We start from the raw sequence: 22,484 nt of genomic DNA, 5'->3' as shown, positions 1-22,484 counted from the left end.
TTTTGAAGGCAATGAAAAACTATTCTATCAAATCATCCAAATACCGTATACATTTTTTAAAAATTCGATACAAATACAATAATATTTAAGAAGAATTCGAACATGGTAGCACCAACTACATGTTCATTATTAATGGCCGTCTAGGAGGTTGGCAATGGTACTACAAAACTTTAATTGGCTTGGCACCCTCCCCTATATTACCCCCATTCAACAACTCTATCCATATCAATCAATTTTAACACCCCCCTACCCCCCCACCCACCCCACTTTCTACCTATATATACACACATGCATTATATGTATTTATATATTGTCAAATAAAAAAGTGATCTTTAACCTTCATGGTCTCATGGAACAATTTTCATGAGTTGGGTCATAGTTTTTTTGTTTCAAGATTGTACATTTTGCATACAATTCTTGTTTTTTTAAACTTAAATGTGTGTAAAAGCAACAGTTTCAGCTTAAAAATTGAATCTTCATACTGATTGACACGTAAAGGTTTGTTCTTTTTTCAACTCTATTCTTTATTATTGTCAAAAATTGTCTGTTGGGTAGATAAACCAAACTTAGGCGGACACTACAAAGCTGTCAGCAAAATCAAGATTTGCAAATTTAGTAGCTTAATAGCCGCTTTGTCAGCTTCTTTTATTGCTTTGGAAGTGGGGATAATGAAGAAAAATTGTATAAAGAATTGGTGGATTTTAGTTGAAAAAGTGAGGAAAGAGAAAAGTTAGTAGTTTTGATTTAGGTAAAAGTTTCTACTTGTAAAAGGGTTCTCCTCTTTTTCTGGTTTATCATAGCTTGGAAGGAAGTGGAAAATTGAGGAAGTTTTCAAGAATTTAGTTAATGTGGGAGATGAGCTAAGTCAAGAAAACTTATTTAATGTTTGAAATGTGCTTTGCTTAATATATTACTATCCAATTAGGGGTTTTGCTCTTATGCTTAAAAGGGGTTGTTTTTCTACAAGTTCTTGAAATAGTTTTGTTAATAAGTATAGCTTGTTCATTGTTTAGGACAAATTCTGCAGAGTTTATGATCATTGGGGGTTGAAAGATTCTTCTTTTATATTAATACTTTTTGAGGTGTTCAGATTGTTTTTTGTGGGGTTCTTAACTGGGGTTGTTTCTCTTCAAATTCTTGAAATAGTTTTGCTAAAAAGTGTAGCTTGTTCATTGGTTGAGACAAATTCTGCAGAGTTTGTGATATTGGGGTTTAAAGATTCTCCTTTTATCTACTTTTTGAGGTGTTTAGATTGTCAAGATTTGTGGGGTTCTATAATTGGAGTTTTTTTTTTACTTGAAAGAAAATGGTTGGTAGTATTGAAGTGAAAAGTGGTAATAGTGTGTACTCAAATAGGAGTGTACACAACCACAATGGTCCAGAGGAGAAACTTGATGAGCTTAGGCATATTCTTGGTAAATCTGATGGTGATTTGTTGAGGATAGTTTGTGTTGGAGCTGGTGCTTGGGGCAGTGTTTTTGCAGCTTTGTTGCAAGATAGTTATGGTCAATTTCGCGATAAGGTTCAAATTAGGATATGGAGAAGGTCAGGGAGGGCTGTTGATAGAGCCACAGCAGAACATTTATTTGAAGTGATCAATTCAAGGGAGGATGTGTTGAGGAGGTTGATAAGGAGATGTGCATATCTCAAATACGTTGAGGCTAGATTAGGCGATCGGACATTGTATGCTGATGAAATCTTGAAAGATGGTTTCTGCTTAAACATGATTGATACACCATTTTGTCCATTGAAAGTTGTGACCAACTTGCAAGAAGCTGTGTGGGATGCTGATCTTGTGATTAACGGATTGCCCTCGACCGAAACACGCGAAGTCTTTAAGGAGATCAGCAAGTATTGGAAGGAAAGATTAACTGTACCGATCATCATTTCATTGGCAAAGGGTATAGAGGCTGAACTAGATCCAGTTCCTCATATTATTACTCCTACACAGATGATTAATCGGGCAAGTAAGAGTTTATCTTTATCTTGCTTTAGATCTTGTTTCCAGCTGATCTTTACTCGACTTACAGTTCCTAATCAATATGGCCTTTGAACGCGTGTTTTTCATATAGTGGTTCCTAAATATGTTGAAATGAAACAGAACTTTACTCAGTATGAGCATGTGATTGTTAGTTGTAAAAGAACAACTAAAATGTATCAAAGCTAAAATGTATCGAAGCTTTGTTTCATCCATCAATATGTTAGTTGTAAAAGAAAGAATAATGTTTTGCCTTTCAGTTTCTTAACAATATGATCTGTTCATTGCAGCTGGAGTACCAGTTGAGAATATCCTTTATCTTGGTGGACCAAATATTGCATCGGAGATTTACAACAAAGAATATGCTAATGCTAGGATTTGTGGATCAGAAAAATGGAGAAAACCACTTGCAAAGTTCCTAAGGCAACCTCATTTTATTGTATGGGACAACAGCGACCTTGTAACTCACGAAGTCATGGGAGGTTTGAAGAACGTCTACGCCATTGGAGCTGGTAAATCTTGGTCTTTCTCAATGTTTGTTTGTCTGAGGAATTTATTTTTCAGGTTAAAACTGTTCCCGGTAATAAGCAACCATTTTTGTCTTTTTGACTCGTCAGTTTACTATTATGTTCCGAATACTCAAAAATTGAAAAATGAGCAAGCCTAAGAGCTGTTCAGAGGCTAGATTAGTCGGCCATTCCATGTTCAAGTTTCATGGTGGCTATTTATAACAAACTATCATCTTCATCTTTAGTTATTCTCAATGAAAAAGCATCATTGGTGTTTATAGCATCTTGTGCCCCTGATTTATGGTACATATTTCCTCCATAAAGACTCGAGAATACACTAGAGACATTTAGCAATTCTCCATGTAACATATAACAAGTTTCAACAATTTACGGTGTTATATGCATCATTAATAGGAGAATTGTCTTACCTTTATTGATATTATTGGTGAGGTAAAGAGAGAATCATTTTTCCTGTTGTACCGTTAAATGTAAATGAGGATTTCGTAAGAGGGATCAGTAACTTGATATTGAAACTGGAATTCTCATCAGAGCCATATTCCCGGCATCTGAAGTCCTGAGCTAACGTTTATGTAACACCAAATTTTTTTTTGTGAGAATCTTCTCATTGTTTTTGTGCTTGCCTTCTCGTTGATTCCAGGGATGGTAGCTGCACTAACAAATGAGAGTGCTACCAGCAAATCAGTATATTTTGCACATTGTACATCGGAGATGATATTCATCACGTATTTACTGACTGAAGAACCAGAAAGGCTTGCAGGGCCTCTTCTAGCTGATACATATGTTACATTGTTGAAAGGTCGTAACTCCTGGTATGGTCAAATGATAGCTAAGGGAGAACTGAGTCTCGATATGGGTGATAGCATTAGTGGCAAAGGAACAATCCAGGTACTCATTCTCTATTACCTATTCTCTTATTATGTCTCTCTGAAGCGTAGTACTCCCTCCATTTCAATTTGTTTGTCCTACTTCCCTTTTTAGTTCGTTTAAGAAAGAATGCTTCTTTGTTTTTTTGTCCTACGGTCTAAAACCCATTAGAAGCATACTTTGTACAGTGGAAATGGATACTCGATGTTTGGATTTGACACTGTTGTTGATCCTGAATTTTTCCTAGCAATTTCCTCTTTCATTTTATACTAATGCATCAAGTTACTGAGCTTGATCCTTCCTGTAACAACTTCTAAGATTCCGGCATCCTAAGCAGTCACGTACTTTTTCACTTTTCCATAGGGAGTTTCTGCTGTCGAAGCATTCTATGAACTTCTAAGTCAGTCAAGTTTGAATGTGTTACATCCCGGAGATAATAAGCCGGTTGCCCCAGTTGAGCTGTGCCCCATCTTGAAGACTTTATACAGGATACTCATAAAAAGGTAAGTCCTTGTACAACACAACATATAGTTGCTGCTTGTGATTTGTTGCTAATGCGTAATCCCGTGTTATAAACTCAATAAATTAGCTGTTATAATTATAATTTAACTTATATACACTGATATCATAAGAGTTTTTACACCATCAGTGTAATTTAACATGTTACAGCAGGTTGTCTACCTTACTTTCCAAGTTACTAATTCCATTTGTTATATGAGCAAAAAATTTTACGCAGTCAGTGTATATAAGTTTAACTCTTACAATTTCATGCATAAACAATGAACCGCTACCATCCTAGCAAACTTGTATACGAAAACGACGATTAAGTTTTCATTTTCAAGGGCTAATTTATCCATGTTTTTTTTTAATTTCCAGAGAACAAGGACCAATGGCTATTCTTCAGGCACTGAGGGATGAAAACTTGAACGATCCGCGCGATCGGATTGAGATTGCACAAAGCCATGCTTTTTACAGGCCTTCACTTCTTGGACAACCTTGATCAACAATTTATGCACAACATTTTTAGTATTTAAAGCAATGAATAAGTGTATAGAGTGATTCAAATTGGATGGATTGTTTTATGTGGTGAAGAAAACATACATTTCATACTCAAATTTGTATTGATGAACATGCTAAAACATATGGTCCTATTTTCTTGATATTCATTTGAATTTGAAGCCTTTTGTATGGTTTGTTCTTTCCAAAAGCCATTTTGAATTTACTGAATGTTAGTATATTGTGGTCTTTTTTTTGAATTCAACGGAAGCTTAGTGAATTGAGCTGTCTTTATTGTTTTTTTAGATGAAAGTGTCCCTTTATTTATTTTGAAGATAAGAGTTTCAAATTCGAAAAAATGACTTCGACAAATTTTTCAAACTCATAAAATTTTAATTTTTTTTCAAGTTAAATGTATCTTCATGAACATATTAATTTTTAAATATCTTTTTTATTTTTAACGTTCATATCCCTACTAAATATCTTGAACTAAACAAGTCAACCATAAAAGAAAAGAATTTTTTTAAAAAAGCTATTTTTGAGTTGTTTTCTAAAAAAAAAATGAGTTTTCAAATTTGAAAAAGTGATTTTGATTAGTTAAGTGTTGTTTTCACTCATAAAATTTTTTATTTTTCAAATTAAGTACATGTTCAAAAACAACTTTAATTTGCAAATATACTTTTTTCAACTTAGTTTTAAATAAATATTTTGCATTTGGCCATAAATTCTAAATTTTATTTTGTTTGTCATAATTTCTTCACTTTTTTCCCCTATATGCTTTGATATGCTTCTTGAGCCGAGAATTACAATGAGTGTGTCATTGTTGTTTGGAATTTACGAAATTGGGTCGAAGATGAATTTCCCATCCGGTGTCTGGGCCTCCAATATGCTTCTTGAGCTAAGAATCCATCGAAAACAACCTTTCTACATTTCAGGATAGAAATAAGGTTTGCATACATTTAACACTCCCTAAATCCCACTTATAAAATTACCATGAGTATGTCATTGTTATTTGGCATTTATGAAATTGGAGCCAAAGATAAAATTCTCACCCGATGTTCAGTACGCACATTGAAGGCCGACAAAATCTGGATTCACACCGGAGTCCCACATTGAGGAGTAAAGTGCTCCCTAACAAAGACAAATTTGTACTTGGGGGTAAAATATAAAGGCGACTCTGTACCTAGGAAGACTCGAGTTACCTAAGGAAACTCAAATCTGAGACCTCTGACTAAGAATGAAAGAGTACTTACCACCCACGACAACCTTTGTTGATGTGTTTGCAGGGGCAAATTTATGTACTAAATTTGGGTCATTGGAACCCGTGGTCATCCAACTAAACTCCATTTATTGCTTGTATAATTATTAAAAAATATATCAAGTATTAGCTGGCGGAACCCATTCTCCAAATCGATAGGTGGTTCACTGGTCTGAGTGCTTGTTTTTAGCACTACGTCTCTGATGCGATCCCAGCCAGCACCATTTCACTTCAATTTTTTTTATATTAAAAACACATTTTTCAAAAAAAAAAAAAAACCTTTAACTCTAAAAGCTCCAAAGTAAAAAAAAAACTAAAAAGATTTTCTTCCCACCCACTTTCCAACTTCCAACCGGATCCGTCTTTAAAGTAATGGTGCACCCATTTTTTTAAAATTTTGAATTCGCCTCGATGTATTTGGTTATAGTTATACAAGGAAGAGAAGACACCACTTTAAAAATAATAATTAAAAAAAAAAAGGTTCCCAACTTTGCACAAGAAAAAGAGGAGAAGAAAAGAAAAAGTAAAACCATATTCCATTTTGTAAAGCCGCAATATTTTCAATTGGCTAAATACGTTTCTGAAAAAGCTGATATCCAAAGTCTCTGCGTCTTTGCTACGGCGTTTAATTCTACCAAAAAAATGGGGGATTCAAACAATCTTGAAGAATCCTTGAAACCCTTTTACCAGAGAGCTTCAGAGGCTGAGGTACTTTTTTCATACACCAATTCTTTGTTCATGTTTTCTTGTTTAATGTTCTTTTTTTCTTCAAGTTTTGTGCTTTTTTAACCATCTATAGGATTTAATGATTTGTGGGGTTTGCATATTTCTTTCAATTTTGGTAGATTTTCACTTTTGAGTCTGTAAAGTATGTGCTTTAGTAGATTTTGACTCCATTGCCATTTGATTTTAACTTGTGCTCTTCCATTACTGTGAAAGTTCTATGCTTTTCCTTTTATAGGTCTAATGGTTTATAGGTTTTGCATATTCTTTCAATCCAATGAATTGTAGCATTTATTTTCATTTGTGTGCCACATCAGCTTCGGTTGACGAGTTGAGTAGACTAGATGTGCATTTTCAAAGTTGGAGTTTTTAGTCGCCCCGATTAAAGGTTTTTATCTTTGTATTATGCCTTATTTTGATCTGGATTTCAACTTGTGCTGTTAAACTTTAGTATTGAATTTCATTTTTTCCCTATTTGGTACATTAGTGTTAAGTTTCATGATTTCCCTTCTACATGTGATGGTTTTGGGGTTTTGTTTTCTTTCAACATTGATAAATTCTGAGCCCATACAAGTCTTTTCTTTAGTTGTAGACAATATTACTGCACTGTTAGACTGTACAGATACACGTTGTATGAATGCTGCTTTTGTCTATGTTGCTCGAACTTTTCATAAATGACTTCAGGTGCTTGTTGGATCCTCCAAAAGTAGTGCATTTTCGAAGGATCTAACACTGCTGCTGCAACATTTTTGGAGAGTCCGAGCAATTTCATTTGGCTAATTGTTTTGTTGAATTTTCTTGTTCAATGTTTCTTTTTGCTTCAAGTTTTGTTGCTTTTCTCCCTTCTATAGGATCTAATGATTTGTGGGGTTTGTATTTTTCTTTCAATTTTGATATATTCTGAGCCCATACAAATATTTTCTTTAGTTGTATGCATTTTTATAGTACAATTCAGCACGTAGTATGGATGCTACTTTCTTTTGGCTAATTGCTTTTATGAATATTCTGTGGGTTATGCATTGAAGTATTTGGGGAATGTTGCTCGAAACTCATGTCAGATCCTTCAAAAACGCATAGCTTTTGGAGAGTCTGAGCGACATATTTTGGTGTTTCATAGATCATGTTCTTCATCTAATGAAAAAAATGGATTTGAAAGTTACTACTAGAAGGCTTATACTGACTATTCCTTAGTATGCACTAGGAACTGCCGAAGTAAATAGTTAATGCAATTATTCTGGTGATTTTACCCGAAGAGTTCAGAGCAGAGTCTGATTATGTTCCTCTAATAGTTTACGAACATGTGAACATACAGTGTGCAATGTATACCCCACATTGCTAATTGCTATCATCTAAAAAATTTTATGGTCTCTTGTCCTGCTTCCCTGTTTGAGAATCCAACTCTTATCATTTGCATATATATGGCTCAAGTCTATTTGAAATCTATCCTAAATAAGGTTTTTACCTTCTTAATAGTTTCTACTAACAGAAAACGCCATTAGATTAAATGTATTTACATATTTACATACACAATTGTTCCTGCTGTTGTTACTGCTTATGTCTTCATCAATGTTGTGTTTTATCTTTCCTTGAGCCGAGTATCTTTGGGAGCAACCTCTCTACCTCGCAGGTAGAGGTAAGGTTTGCGTACACTCTACTCTCTCCAGACCCCATTGGTGAGACTATATTGGTTTTGTCGTTTGAGTGTTTTATTCCAACTTTTGTCCTTTTACCATCATCAGTGGATACTAAAGACACTTTCTTTGACTGAAGGAACGATTGGCAAGACTTGAAATTTCAGTTGCTAGTAAGACAGGTTAGTGATGCCTTCAATCATATCCTATGCTGCTCGGATCCTTCAAAAATACGCGAGCAACATAGATCAAATCTCCTATTGACAACACTTCTAGTTCATGAGTTTTCTCATCTATGCAAACCCGAGGCGCCTGCTGCATTTTCATGTTTATGTGCATGTTGGTGGTTCTTCAGATCCTAAAAATGAGGAATTAGAGAGAACAGTTGCTGAACTCCAGTCAAAGCTGAAGGATGTCACAGCTGAGCTCGAAGCAGAACAAGAAAAGGTCGAGATTTGGATTTGATTTCTTAATCGTTTTCGCCTTTACAGATAATGGCATTGAAGCTAACTAAAGACCGAATTTTCGTTTGATTTCAGGGACATAAACAGGTCGAACAACTAACTTCAGAGAATGCAAAGCTCAAATATCGTATCAAACATCTAGCTCAATCGCTAGAGGAGGTTCTTAGCAAGTTGGCATCGAAGTGAGGTAAAACATTTCATATTGCTCTACTTTTCTTGCATATTCTTTGTTGATATTTAATCAAGTAAATAAAATGAACTCTCGTTAAGAGTGTCAGCTTTTAGATGAGATGATCACACCACTCTGATACGATATTAGAGTAGACAGATGTCATGAGTTTAGGTCTCAGCGCCATCTATGAACAAAAAGAAAAAATATTGTGCTTGACCGATGAAATAGAATTAGACTCGCACATGAGGAGTCATTATGAACACTAATTTTAAGTAAACAAAAGTGTACTCTTTCTTAGAGTTTTAAGTTTTTCGATGAAATGGTCACATAATTCGAACAATCTTTTCCCTTTTCTTCTTGCAGCAACCCAAGAAAACAAGGCATATTTGTAATTATTAATGTGACTATTTCGATTATTTCACCTGCGTAACTTTACCCACCAAGGTTTAGGTTCATGAAAAGTACCCAAGGTATGGCCTAGCGGTCAATGAAGTGGTTAAAACCCATGAGGTTTCGAGTTCAAATCCTAGTAGAGGCAAAAATATTAGATGATTTGTTTCCATTTGTTCAAGCCTTGGTGGACATAGTTAACAACAAAAAAAAAGGCTTAGGCTACTGTCAAGATATTTGTAAATTTATATACACTTTTTTCTTACCGGTAATTAATAATTTAGCATCTTATTCTAGTTGTCATATTATTTTGTCGTTGCTACTATTCTCTTCATTGTTTTCAACATGACTTCTTAGCCACTGCATTTGTTTTACCTATTTATTTTTGAGCCGGAGGTCTATCGAAACATCCTCTCTTCCTTCACAAGGCAGGGGTATGGTATAAACGTACACACCACTTTCTCCAAACTCACTTATAGAATTACATTGATTATATTATTATTGTTGTTGATAATTTGCACATTTTATGTGATCACACTAATGTCTCATGAATTTTCCTTTATTGCAGGTAATTTTTTTTTAAGCAGGATGATAGCTCTTTTACTTCAAATACTTAGTTGCATGTTAGCAAAGGAGTTATTTAAACTGTTGATTCTTATGCATGAGTTTTAAGAAAAAGGAATTTAAATTGTACTCTTTCTTTAAAAAAAATCATAACCGTTGTATTTTGGCTTATTTCTGGGCATCTCAACTAATTTCACGAGGTAATTGGTACTTTCCATCAGCACTTGTATCAGATTACTTTATCTACCAAAACTTAGGACAAATATTAATTAATATTCAGTAAATTCAAAATGGCCCAACAACATTATAGTATATATTATGTAAACCAATTCGTGAATTATACCATAGTTAAATAAAAAAATATCAAAGTAGCTCTACACTGATAGGATATAACTTGAAAACAATTAAATACTCATATAATGCATCAAAAAGTACATTGACCAACACTTAATTTTTTTTATGACAGTGGTGTTTGAATCAACTTGTGTTCACCTCTATTGTTTCGCAGGCACTTGCTAGCTACTCCCATTATATAGAGTAACTTTGTCCACCAAAGTACCTAATATGAAATCGTGTAATTCTTTCTACTCGTTAGAATTTAAACTTGAAAATCATGTAATTCTTTCTACTCGTTAGAATTTAAACTTGAAACCTCATGATTTTTCTCACTGCATAGACCATAAGGCCACACAACTCAAGTGCTCTAGCATCCAAACACGAGAGTTTCAGTCAGATCAGAAGAAAGAGCAACCTTTTTTGTATATATAGAAACCATTCCTCAAAGAAAAGAATAAACATAGAGAAATATAGTTGACTCTTCATACATACCCCATCCATATCAGGACAAACTACACAATATAATGATTCATCGACGCACAAAGTTTCTGCAGAAGTGTATATATATATATATATATGATAACCGTGGTGTACATACCAACTTGATTGCATCTCGGCTAATTTCACAAGGTACCTGCTATCTCCACCAACATAGGTACCGGATAACTATCAACTAAGGCTTGTAGAATCAGGAAGAAATAACCTAGTGTTTTTGGCTCCGCTGAGATCTCAACTTAAAATTTCATGATTCTCACCCTACTTCATTGACTACTAAGTTCCACACTCTTGGGTGTGTTTCTCCAGAACAATATATAGTTGCCAAGTTCTATAGACAGTAAATTTAAAGAGAAAACCAGCTGCAAATTGCCAGGCTCAATTAGCAAACTAAGCAAAAAAATGAAACTCAACTTTATAAAAGTGGTCCTTACCAGGGTAATGATCAACTCAGTAACTAAAGAAGGGTATTATCAACAAAATTAGTAAAGCCTTCCTGGAAGTATCCGGCTACAAGACGATTCCTAGAATCAGCATTTTGCTATATTTTTCCTCGTGTATCTGTTCTTTATAAGCAAAACTTCAATTTCTCTGTACAGTTGGTTATATGAACATGATTTGCTAGTATCACCCTTTTCCTATAGAGCTCCTTTCATAAGAACTTGTAAACATTTCTGTTGTGCCTCACTTGAGGATGTAGCAAACAAAAAGTGGTTATAGAGATTGGTCCTTTCGTCTCATAAGAACTTGTATACAATTCTGTTATGCCTCACTTGAAGATGTAGTGAACAAAAAGTGGTTATAGAGATTGCTTTTACGTTGACCGACCTTTGGCTAGAAGCTTGTGAAGGTGTTCTTGCAGCTCAGCTTTGCGAAATTTATATACCCCATGCACATTATGGTGCCTTGCCACGGCCCTGAGTTGATTCATTGTCATATACTTGAGATCTGTTTTGTCCGGAATTGGAACGGTGAATGTTGGGGAATCAAGAAGTTCATCATTCTCAACTTTAATGACTTTAAGGTTTTGATTTGATCTGTCGTATGATTTTACCAACCTATTCTGAAAATCTCTCAAATTCTCATTCTCTTGGAGGATTGGTCCTGTGGAACTTGTTATCCTTCTCTTCTTCAAGTGGATCAAAGAAGTTGAACTGATCTCTGGAAGATCACCAGTTCCTTTGGCTCCACCAAGTGGTGACAGACTCTCTTTGGTTGTTTTGTCTCTGGACTCATCACCTCCATTCTCCTTGGTACTTCCAGTCTTTAACTGCCTCTTGAGTTTTAGACCAGAAGGTGACTTGAACCCTAATTCCTCGGCAAGACATGGCTCTTTGGCCATTTCTGTAGGTACCTTCCATTTGAACTTCAGCCTCTGACTTTCTAGCTTTTGGGAAAATATTGAGTTAGATTTGTGTATGGTGAGTACTTGACTTTTGGGAGATTGCTTCACTTGCAGTTCACCTTTGAATTTTTCCAGTTGCTTGTTTCTGTCTTTCTTTATAGGATTTAACATGAGCAGACCTTCTCCCTTTATTACAGGAATTTTTTTTGCGCCAGTCTGCTTTTGACTTACCAATTGACTTGAGGTGTGCTTTTCTCTAGTCTGACCAGCCTTTGTTCCATTCTGTGCCTGTTCATCTCCGGATTCTTTAGGTTCTTGTTTTACAGCACTTAGACGGGTCACCACAATTGCTCCAGCAGGCTGTCAAACGATATTGTCCCCCTTTTAGATGGATAAGTCTCAAATAAGAACCAGAAAGTTTTCATGTATAAATGAATAGATACACAGACAGTAACGAACTCCACAAGTATAAACACTGAAGTTGCACACTGTGCCCTTACCTACCTCTCTAAGTTATACATTACCCATGGCTTTTCCTCTTCTCAATATAAGCTAAACTCTGAGACATTAGTTTACTTTACCAGCATTATGAAAATTACTTCCAAACTTTAGCCTCCTAGCCTGTTTCAATATTGTGATAGCACACTAAAGCAAATGGAAGATATTTCCAAACCTTAGGTCCTTCTCCAATGCTTGTTTGCTTGACTCCTAGAGATGACTTTATGATTATGCTGTCATTAGAACCTTGTTGCATCAATTCATCCTCAAGGAGATCTTCTGACATGTTGATCTTCCTCTTTGATTCTCCACAAAATTCAGCTTTGTCTCTTAGAGGCTTTGTGCTTGCACTCTTTAAAACAGCACATGCAAACTGCTCGTGTAAGAATTAGATAAGATAACCGGTTAGTTGAAATATCTAGATTGGTATGTAACCTTATATGAATGAACGCTCAGTAAGCAGATCTATAAGTACATTGTTGAGTTGTGAAGGATTTTCTCGTTTGCTTGCATTAATCAGCTTTCCAGGAATATCAGACTCATTCAAATCCTTCGAAGTGGACTTGTCACTAGCATGACCAAAAGCCTTTGTACAGGAGCCTTTGGTGATTGCATGTTCATCCTGGTCATTGTTTGAGAATTGGACAAGTTTAGATGGAAAATTGATGCAACGAGGGAGCTGAAATGCTAGCATCCATTATGAAAAGAAATAAAAGACCCTTAAGAGTACCAATGAACGGTCTTCAAATACTATTTAATTATAGACTCACAAAAATATGAGAAGTAAGCACAGAGATATTTATCTGATAAACTTATGCAATATACCCTAAATGGCTCAAAATCCTTCACGTTTACGGCATCCTCAATAGCAGTGCTTCCGTGGTTCAAATTCTCTTGCAATTTGCAACTCTTTAGTGGAACTACTAGAGGTTATAAGCACTTACTGTTTCTTGTAGATTTCTTTCTTGAACCACAGATGATGTCTGGATCGTAACATTGGCCTGGACAGTAGATTCACCATTCGTTTCAACAGTCTCAATATCTTTTAAATTGTGGTTGTCGGCTGCTTCAACTTTTATAAGAACAGATGCAGCTAGCTTTGAACTTCCAAGAGTAGAGTTTGCAGTCTGTTGATTATAAGGTAAAAGTCATGGAAATTCATGAGTATAGTCTCAAGTCTCAACCAACTACTTAATTTGTAGGTTCAATGATTAGCTATATAAATGTAGAGATAATTCAACAATTATCTTCATTTAACAGCCCATTAGTTTCCTATTTATTCTTTCAATTTTAAGAATCACATTAAATTCCAAAAGTTTTCCGTCAAACAGCAAAGCACGTGTTATTCCTCAATTTTTTTTGGAGAGAGTCAGTAAAATGAAGATCATATTCACAAAAGGCAGCACTAAGATGGTGCTGAATATGTACATCTTAACCAAAAAGTATACTTCCTTCTATTCATAAAAGGCAGCAATGCACATATGTTATCCAATAAGTACTAATATCTAGCATTAACTTGAGAACATCAAGTATAAGCAATCTTGCATCGGAAAGAACAATCACAGCCATCCAAGGCAACAGTAGATAAGAACAAGTAAATGTTCTGGGACCAAACCTGCTTGTCTCGTGGAGAAGAGAAATTTCTTGGCGGTGTCTCTAATATCCCATGAATTCTCTCTGAAGGTTTTTTATTTGTTTTTAAGTGAACACCAGAAGCTTGGACATTTTCAATTTTCAAGGCAGTTATCAAACTACCAAGGCGATCAATCTTTTTATTTAAAGCAGCAATGCACATGTCCAACCATCTTTCATCAGTACGGGATAGTTGGCTTTGTAGCATCACTATATCATCTTCAAGTTCGGCAATTTCTGTATCAGCTTTTGCAATGAGTATCTCTAGCACTTGCACACAACATTTCTCATTTAAGGCATCTTCTTCTATAATGTCTGGAAGCAAATCCATATAAAAAATGAAGCCAGTCAGATGCACGTTAATTGAAAACTAGGTCTTTAAAAGTAAAGTATCTAATAGACTTTTTAAGAATGTATAAAAATAAGAGAGCTAATTAATACAGTTACCAAGCTTTTGACTGAAATAGAAGTTTTGAGCCAAGCTGTTAGCTGGAAAACTGTTTTCATCTGAAGAAAAACTAAGTAAGTCAGTGCATTGAACTAAAGGTGATATTCCGTCCTCTTCAGCACTGCTTCTACCAAACAACCGCGAAAAGTGATCAGCTTAAACTAAGTAGGCAAGCCACTTATCGAGAAATAACACTACTCAATAAGTAGGCAAACCTTGAAAGTAAGGTGGACCCCAGATGAACAAATCCATCTCTTTAAGAATCTTTAAGAAAGATCACCCTGTATCAGATACAAAAAAGAAGGATTGCAATTACATCCCTAATTTAAGAGAATATATCACCCGCAAAGCTACACAGGCAGACACGCTGCAAGCTAACGATGATAAAGTTGCCAAATTCAGTATAAGCTGCCTATATGATCAACAATTCCAAATGCAAGAATGCCCGTTAAAACTGGAAAATGGTATTGCAGCCTGCAGCCCCACTAACTTATACAACTAAGCATAGTCCATATGGTGCTTCATGGTCTTAGAAAGATTGATTAATAGGTTTCCTTTGTTGGAAGAAAATGAGTCGAAGTCCTGGTGGTTCTACATCTTCTTCACCCCTTAACCCAGTCTTCTAGTACCCTCCTTTCCCCACCCGAACTCACCAACAACAACATACCCATAGTAATCCCACAAGTGACCTATAAGTGGTGTCGGGAGCGGGTAGATTGTGCGTAGACCTTACACCTACTTCATCGAGGTAGAGAGTTGTTTCTAAAAGACCCTCAACCCAAACTCAAGTACAACAAATCAAAGTAGTTATCAAAAAGCAAATACAGCAGAAAAGTCAGTTCTGCCTCTGCATCAAACCCCTAACCCAGTCTTCTAGTACCCTCCTTTCCGGCTTTCCCCACCCCAACTCACCACCAACAACAACATAATCCCACTAGTGGGCCGTAGGTGGAGCCCGGGGAGGGTATATTATACATAGACCTTATCCATTCCTCATTGAGGTAGAGAGATTGTTTCCGAAAGACATCAAATCAAACTCAAGTGCAGCAAATCAAATTAGTTATGAAAAAAAGAAAATACGGCAGAAAGACCCTCGACCCACCACTATCTCACCACTCAAAATGTTCATGAAAACCCCATCCTTACATCATGAAACATACTAGTAAAATGCAGATTAGTCCACTACATACAAAAAGAAGAACAAGAAAAAACTACTCCTCTCACTCTTCAACATTTACTCATTTCAAAAAAAAATACAGCACGAAAATCAAAACCCAAGTATATTCCACCATTTCATTAGCAGAAAAACTCTAGCAACAACAAAAAACACATAAATTCAACACTTCCAACTGAAAAATGCACGAGAATGTAACAAAAAAATCTTGAAAATTAAAGCTAACAAAGCGAAGTACCTGAAAATTTCTGAACCCAACAATGAAAAGAACAAAAAGGGGTTTTGAAACCCTAAAAATTAGTAGAAAAAGTGAGCTAAGAATGGATTTTTTTTTTTTTTTTTTGCAGAGATGAAAGCTAAGCTTAGTATATATAGAGTAGTGTAGACTGTAGAGTGAGCAGGGGAAGGGTATGGTTGTAATTAAATAGCAATTGAAGGGTAAATTATAATAGGAAATTGTTGCCTATTTGTGACTTGGAAGATTTAAGGAAATTGTGGGGCCTACTATCTTGATTCCTTAAAATGGATTTTGGACCCCACCTATGCTGACCTATTGATCTTGCTCTTTATAGTGAATAAAATAAAATTGTGTTCGATATCAACATCAGAGTTTGAGTAGACTTACGAATTGTGCATTATAAGACCTATTTCTTCAATAGCTAATAAGATTATTTTTATTTTTTGTGTTTGGTAGAGAGAGTAATCAAAAATGGATAGTGTTCAATTGGAGTATGATAGCGTGATTAAATTGGAGTTCCTCTTCAAGATGGATGGATAAGAGGACGCGTACCTCGAATTCTGATTATAGATAAGCATTAGAGTTGGTAGAGAGTAATAAAAAATGGATAGTGTTCAATTGGAGTATGATAGCGTGATTAAATTGGAGTTCCTCTTCAAGATGGATGGATAAGAGGACGCGTACCTCGAATTCTGATTATAGATAAGCATTAGAGTTTGGTAGAGAGTAATAAAAAATGGATAGTGTTCAATTGGAGTATGATAGCGTGATTAAATTGGAGTTCCTCTTCAAGATGGATGGATAAGAGGACGTGTACCTCGAATTCTGATTATGGATAAGCATTAGAGTTTGAGTATACCTTAGAATTACGCATTGTAAGGCCTATTTCTTGAGTAGCTAACAAGATTATTTTCATGTTTGAGGACTCATACTTCTCAAGAATTGTGCATTGTAAGGCCTATTTTTTTTAGTAGCTAACAATGATTATTTTCATTTTCCTGTACCTCAGACTTTTAATTGTAGATAGAGGGATACCAATTTTAATACTTTGAAAAACACAATTTTGATTTTGAGGGGAAAAATAGAAAAAGAACATTTTCATAATTAAAGGACCCGTTTGGCTAATTCAATTTGAAATTATATTTGAAATTTAACTATCAAAAAGATATTGTAACTTGTGCTATTAACTCGCTTTTAAAGTTGTATTTAAGTATAAATACATTCAAACATGAAGATTGTTCCATATACTTTTTACAAAAAAAATATAACTAAACACAATTTCACCTTTTAAGAAGTAATATTCTTCTTAAACACTTCCGCAAAGGAATAGTAAGCTTTCACATGCACATGTTATTTGCAAAAAATGTGGTGTCCCACTTTATTAGCTCTTGTTTGGCTATGAATTTTGAAGTTGAAAATTGAAATTTGAATTTTTGAAGTTATATTTAGACATTTTTTAATTAAAATTTTGTGCATGGATACACCAAAATTTGAACAATAAAATTCTTAAATGCTAATCAAATTTTATGAATAAAATAAATATTTGAAATAGTTTTTTAAAATCTGATTTACAATCTATGGTCAAACGCTAAATATATTATCTAAATATAGAATGAATAATAACTTAAATTATGGCAACATGTTTTCATAAAACAAGATTTGAAAACAATTATTTATATGTAAAATATATGGTTCTTTTTTGTATTTGTTTAATTTTTGAATGTCAGAACTATATGTTATTTGTATTGATGGAAAAATAATAATCGAAATAGAGATGAATATAGATGTTTTAGCTTATGAGTTTTAAATCACAACCTTTTTTCTTCTTTTTTTCATAATGTGTACAAATGAATTTTAGCACAAATAAAAAATCCGAATTAAAAAAATATTAAACTTTATCGAATTAATAATTATAATTTATACGGTGACTCTTTTCCTATGTTGAAAATATATACAAATTAGCTCAAATACTATTCTCAACCGCGATAGTGTTAGAGGAACATTTTATTGAATATATAATTATAATTTATATAGTGAATCTTCTCCTATGTCGAAATATATACAAGTTAACCCAAATACTATTCTCAATCGGGATAGAATTAGAGGAGCGTCAAAAATTCACACTACATATGTATAAGGATAGCTAAGGAACTATAAAGTATACTTATTAGTAATTTGATACATCAATAACAACATACTTAGTATAGTTTTATAAGTGGGCTTACGAAGAATAGTAAGTCTTACATCTATCTTTCAAAGATAAAAAAACTATTTATAATAAATCATCAACTCAAATAAAACATGATAAAATCAAGTAAGAGATTGATTTGATACATAAATAACATAATGTTTAGAAACAAAATAAATATTCAAAATTCCAACCGCGCATTACTAACCCTCGCAAAATTATCTATTATTATAAGAAAATTTCTGAAGGATTCGTTTAGTTGAGGAATAAGTTATCTCAATTTTTTTTTTATCATATTCTCATTATAAAATTTTAAAAAAAGCCATTATAATTCCAAAATAAATTATTTTACAACATTATTCCAACCAAACATAAAATAAATTCATTCTAAAATTATTTTCAAAATTATTATTTTTTATCTTTCGTACCAAACGAACATCATGATGTAAGGGAGAGAGGAAAGAAAAGAAACACTATAACTACACACCTCCCTACAAAAGTTCCCAAACACACAAAAACACAAATCAAACCAAAGCCATCCCTTTTACACACAAAATTGAACCATCCCACAACAAATCAAGAAACACACACAAATCAAAGTTTCCATGAATGAATGAACCCTTTCTCTCTTCCTTAATCCAAAATCCAACAACCCATTTCCACCATGTCCACACCACAATCAGAAAAACAAGCTCTTTTTATTACCTCACTCATTATTTTCTGGTATTCTTCCAACATTGGTGTCCTTCTCCTCAACAAATTATTACTTTCTAATTATGGTTTCTCTTTCCCAATCTTCCTTACTATGTGTCATATGTCTGCTTGTGCTGTTCTTAGCTATGTTTCCATTGTTTTCTTAAAGATTGTACCTTTTCAAAGGATCAAATCAAGATCTCAATTTTTGAGGATTTCTACACTTAGCCTTGTATTTTGTGGGTCTGTTGTGGGTGGTAATATTTCTTTAAGGTATTTACCTGTTTCATTCAATCAAGCTGTGGGTGCTACGACTCCGTTTTTCACTGCAGTGTTTGCTTATATGATCACCGTGAAGAGGGAAGCTTGGCTTACCTATGGTTGTCTTGTTCCTGTGGTTGCTGGTGTTGTCATTGCAAGCGGGGTATGTTTTACTAGTTTTGAATCTTTTTTTTTTCTTGATCGTTTGTGTTGAATCAATTGTTAATCTTTGTATTTGTGTTAATTTGTGATGTATTCATTACTTTTGTATTTTTTTCTCCTTTTAAATCTACTTTTATAAACGTGAGTCGGGATCTTTCGGAAACAACTTCTTTATCTCCACGAGGGGTTAGGATAAGGTGTGGTACACTCTACCCTCCTCAGACCCCACGTGTGTGATTTTATTGGGTATGCTGTTGTTGTTGTGATTTAGTTTTTGGGAGCTCTGACTAATTCGGATTTGTGTTGCATAAGGCCACTTGAGGGGTATCACTGGTGTAACATAATTTTTACCTCGTGAGACCTTTAATTAAATGTGATAGAAATTTCTAAGCTTCTACTTTAAAAAGAATTTATCTTTAGTTTTGGATCAATTGTCAATTTTTTGCTTGTTTTGTCGGGCTATGTTGCTCAGACTCTCCCAAAAATGTTGCCGTGCTTGTGTTGGATCCTCCAAAAATGCATTACTTTTGAAGGACCCGACATGCACGTTCTTTCTTTTGTTTGATCTGGTTGTGACTTGTGATTTAATTTTTCTGAAGAAAGAAATCTATATCTTAATTTTCTGTGATTTTTAGGATATTGAGAAATCTATAGTTGTTTATCATTTGGAATAATAAGAAGCTCCCTCGGGAAAGTACTACAACACACAGCTACTTGCTACCCTAATCCTCGACCTCTAGACCTTTCACCTTTCTATCTAAGTGTCATGTCCTTAGTAAGCGGTAGATGTGTCATGTATTCATTTCGCTGTAACACTGGTTGAAAAGAAAGGCTAGCTTCCTGAAGCTGCAAATATAGTTTGAACAGCTGGTGGTCCAAATATATGCCCACTAGGGGAGAAGTAAAATATCGTATCACCGTAATGGTTGCACACAAGTACTTACTCTGCTTTAGATTTTGGTCCAATTTTTTCCATTATGGCTAAGTGTTGATTTGAACTTCTAAGTATTTACCTATCATGGAAAACGAAAAAATTTCAACTGCTTTTATGAGTTAAAATCTGGAAAGTACTTAATATACCTCCTTATAAGCAACTTAAGTACATGTTCAGCTTTTACTAATGTACTGACAAGTATGTCGATTGATGGCAGGGGGAGCCTAATTTCCACCTTTATGGATTCATTATGTGTATAGGTGCAACTGCTGCACGTGCGTTTAAGTCTGTTCTTCAAGGTGTTCTTCTTTCCTCTGAAGGGTAAGTATTTTGGTTTTCTGAACATCTATTTCAATTTTTCTCTTTGGAATAGAATTTACAAGGATAAGAGAAAGTGTGTGATGACAGGGGCGTTCAGTTTTCTCCTCGTATATGTCATTTGCTTGTTTCAGCACTGCCCGTTCTTTTGTGTTTCTGATTGGGGTTGGTTGATAATACTAGAAATATAATCCAACATTTGAACAATTCGATTGGGGTTGATTGCTTCTTCAAGTTTTGACATTTTTTTGTTTCAATTGTGATGGTATTGAAGAGCCTCTAGGGCGTAGGTCTTGTGGTAAGAGTGCAGTGTGTGGTGTGTATATGTTCATTAAGTAAGGCGCACGTCACGGGTTAGAGCCCTGTTGTAGAAATAAGCCTGACATTTAAGTGGAGTAGGATAGAAGAGCGAACCTATTATCCACCAATTTCAAACCATGAACTACTGGCCCTCGGGGATTTCAAAAGTTATATCTCATTCATTTGTTTTACTGATACTTTTTTACAGCTCTTTCTAACCTGCCTTCTCTTATCAGGGAAAAATTGAACTCCATGAATCTGCTGCTTTACATGTCACCAATTGCTGTTCTAGTTTTAATGCCTGCGGCAATCATAATGGAGCCCAATGTGATAGATGTCACCGCGACACTTGCAACGGAACATAGATACCTTGGCCTACTTATTTTGGTCAATTCTGCATTGGCATATGGAGCCAATTTGTTGAACTTTTTGGTGACAAAGCATACCAGTGCTTTGACACTCCAGGTTTTACTCTCTACTTCTTCTCCTCCTCGTTCGTCCCATAGATGATACAATTTATTTTTCGCACTCAAGGGTGTGGCCTAGTGGTCAATGAGATGAATTGAGAATCATGAATTCTCGGTTCAAATCCCAATGGAAACAAAAAAACACTAGGTGATATCTTCCTATATGTCCTAGCCTTGATGGATAGAGTTACCTAGGACCTCCTGCTAATGGAATGTGACATATATCCCGTGGAATTAGTCGAGGTGCACGCAAGTTGGCCAGTATACCACGGTTATGAAAAATAAAATAAAATAAATGATACAACGTTTTTCAATGCTAAACAGACACTGAAGTTTATTTTGTGCTTAAAATTTAAAAGAGAATACATGGTAGCATGATAAATGTATGTTGCTCGGAATCTGCAAAAATATTGTTGCGCCCGTGTCAGATCTTCCAAAAATACACTACTTTTGGAGGATCCGGCACACGCCTGTGCGCAATTTTGAAGAGTCCGAGCCAACATAGATGACAAATGTGTATGACAGACAACAATTATTTGATGAACTTTATTAGCCACATTCATATACAAGGGATGATATTTTTGTATATTGTTACGTATACAATAAAATACGAGTAATATTTTTAATTTACGTCACCCCCAGATTAATTTCTGAAATAGTTCTAACACAAGAAGTTGGTTGTTTCTCAGAAATTACTCATGCAATTTCACATTTTATCGCGGTATCTATTGTTTTCAACTCGTTCTAAGCATCTTCATACTCTGTCTACTTCTGTAGGTCCTAGGAAACGCTAAAGGTGCTGTGGCTGTTGTTATATCTATACTTCTTTTCCGAAACCCTGTAACTTTTACTGGAATCGTGGGCTATACATTGACTGTGATGGGGGTTGTTGCTTACGGAGAAGCCAAAAGAAGACACAAATGAGCTGAGATTCGGCCTTTGTTTCTTCTCCAACGAAGCCCCATACTTTTGTTTTCTTGAAGTTTAGAGACATATTGTAGACTGAAGATAAAATGGATTTCACTGCTACATTGTAGGTTGTAGCACATAGATATACAGAGAGGAAATAGAAAAAGGGGATGCTGATAAAAATCATTGTTTTAGACGATGAATATATAGAAAAACTATTCAGTTCCAGTAGTTCAGCCCGGGAAATGTTCCCGTTCATTAGTTGTATTCTTTACATCGAGACGATAGGATGTATGCATCTGTATCTGACTCTGATGTTGATATATTAAAGTAATTTAATGTCTTATTCACCATCCTTTTGCGTTTGTGCTATGTTATATTTCCATTTTACTCGAAATTTTCTATCGATGATGAGATTGCTAGGCCTGCATTTATGCTTTTGAATGATTGAAGTAAACTTTGATGATGATGTCTTGACTTGCTAACTTAACCTCTTAAGACTAAGTTATTTCGAGA

The 22,484-nt window shown here is 34.8% G+C and overlaps 4 protein-coding genes across 5 annotated transcripts; 3 read left to right on the top strand and 1 right to left on the bottom strand.

Moving 5' to 3' along the window:
* Positions 1–302: 302 nt before the first annotated feature.
* Positions 303–4,607, top strand: LOC102593283 (probable glycerol-3-phosphate dehydrogenase [NAD(+)] 1, cytosolic). The gene is made up of 5 exons (XM_006357943.2): positions 303–1,967; positions 2,269–2,490; positions 3,146–3,393; positions 3,736–3,875; positions 4,249–4,607. Exons 1-5 carry the CDS (start codon positions 1,307–1,309, stop codon positions 4,370–4,372), a joined length of 1,395 nt encoding a protein of 464 aa, XP_006358005.1. The 5' UTR covers positions 303–1,306; the 3' UTR covers positions 4,373–4,607.
* A 1,534-nt stretch (positions 4,608–6,141) lies between these two features.
* On the top strand, positions 6,142–13,306 carry LOC102592613 (uncharacterized). Of its 2 annotated transcripts, none has more exons than XM_006357941.2 (5): positions 6,142–6,334; positions 8,120–8,162; positions 8,336–8,427; positions 8,520–8,631; positions 13,221–13,306. In XM_006357941.2, exons 1-4 carry the CDS (start codon positions 6,269–6,271, stop codon positions 8,628–8,630), a joined length of 312 nt encoding a protein of 103 aa, XP_006358003.1. In that variant the 5' UTR covers positions 6,142–6,268; the 3' UTR covers position 8,631; positions 13,221–13,306. The 2 variants fall into 2 exon arrangements, with proteins under 2 accessions (XP_006358003.1, XP_015169209.1); XM_015313723.1 differs by lacking the exon at positions 13,221–13,306 and adding an exon at positions 9,575–9,790 and having other exon boundaries at positions 6,143–6,334.
* Positions 10,793–15,825, bottom strand: LOC102592948 (uncharacterized). Its single transcript, XM_006357942.2, has 8 exons — positions 15,737–15,825; positions 14,540–14,605; positions 14,324–14,383; positions 13,860–14,191; positions 13,189–13,371; positions 12,720–12,866; positions 12,420–12,617; positions 10,793–12,106 (listed from the first exon to the last, which is right to left on the bottom strand). The coding sequence occupies exons 2-8, from the start codon at positions 14,574–14,576 to the stop codon at positions 11,216–11,218; spliced, it is 1,848 nt and encodes a 615-aa protein (XP_006358004.1). The 5' UTR covers positions 14,577–14,605; positions 15,737–15,825; the 3' UTR covers positions 10,793–11,215.
* Positions 15,826–18,424: 2,599 nt separating this feature from the next.
* LOC102592269 (probable sugar phosphate/phosphate translocator At5g04160) lies at positions 18,425–22,321 on the top strand. Its single transcript, XM_006357940.2, has 4 exons — positions 18,425–19,041; positions 20,192–20,295; positions 20,829–21,057; positions 21,837–22,321. Exons 1-4 carry the CDS (start codon positions 18,589–18,591, stop codon positions 21,981–21,983), a joined length of 933 nt encoding a protein of 310 aa, XP_006358002.1. The 5' UTR covers positions 18,425–18,588; the 3' UTR covers positions 21,984–22,321.
* The last annotated feature ends 163 nt before the right edge of the window (positions 22,322–22,484 follow it).

The sequence above is a fragment of the Solanum tuberosum genome, unplaced genomic scaffold (genome assembly GCF_000226075.1).
Source record: "Solanum tuberosum cultivar DM 1-3 516 R44 unplaced genomic scaffold, SolTub_3.0 scf00249, whole genome shotgun sequence".
Classification (NCBI taxonomy): domain Eukaryota; kingdom Viridiplantae; phylum Streptophyta; class Magnoliopsida; order Solanales; family Solanaceae; genus Solanum; species Solanum tuberosum.
The sequence above is the reverse complement of the archived record's forward strand: the minus strand, read 5'-3'. Positions and strand labels throughout refer to the sequence as shown.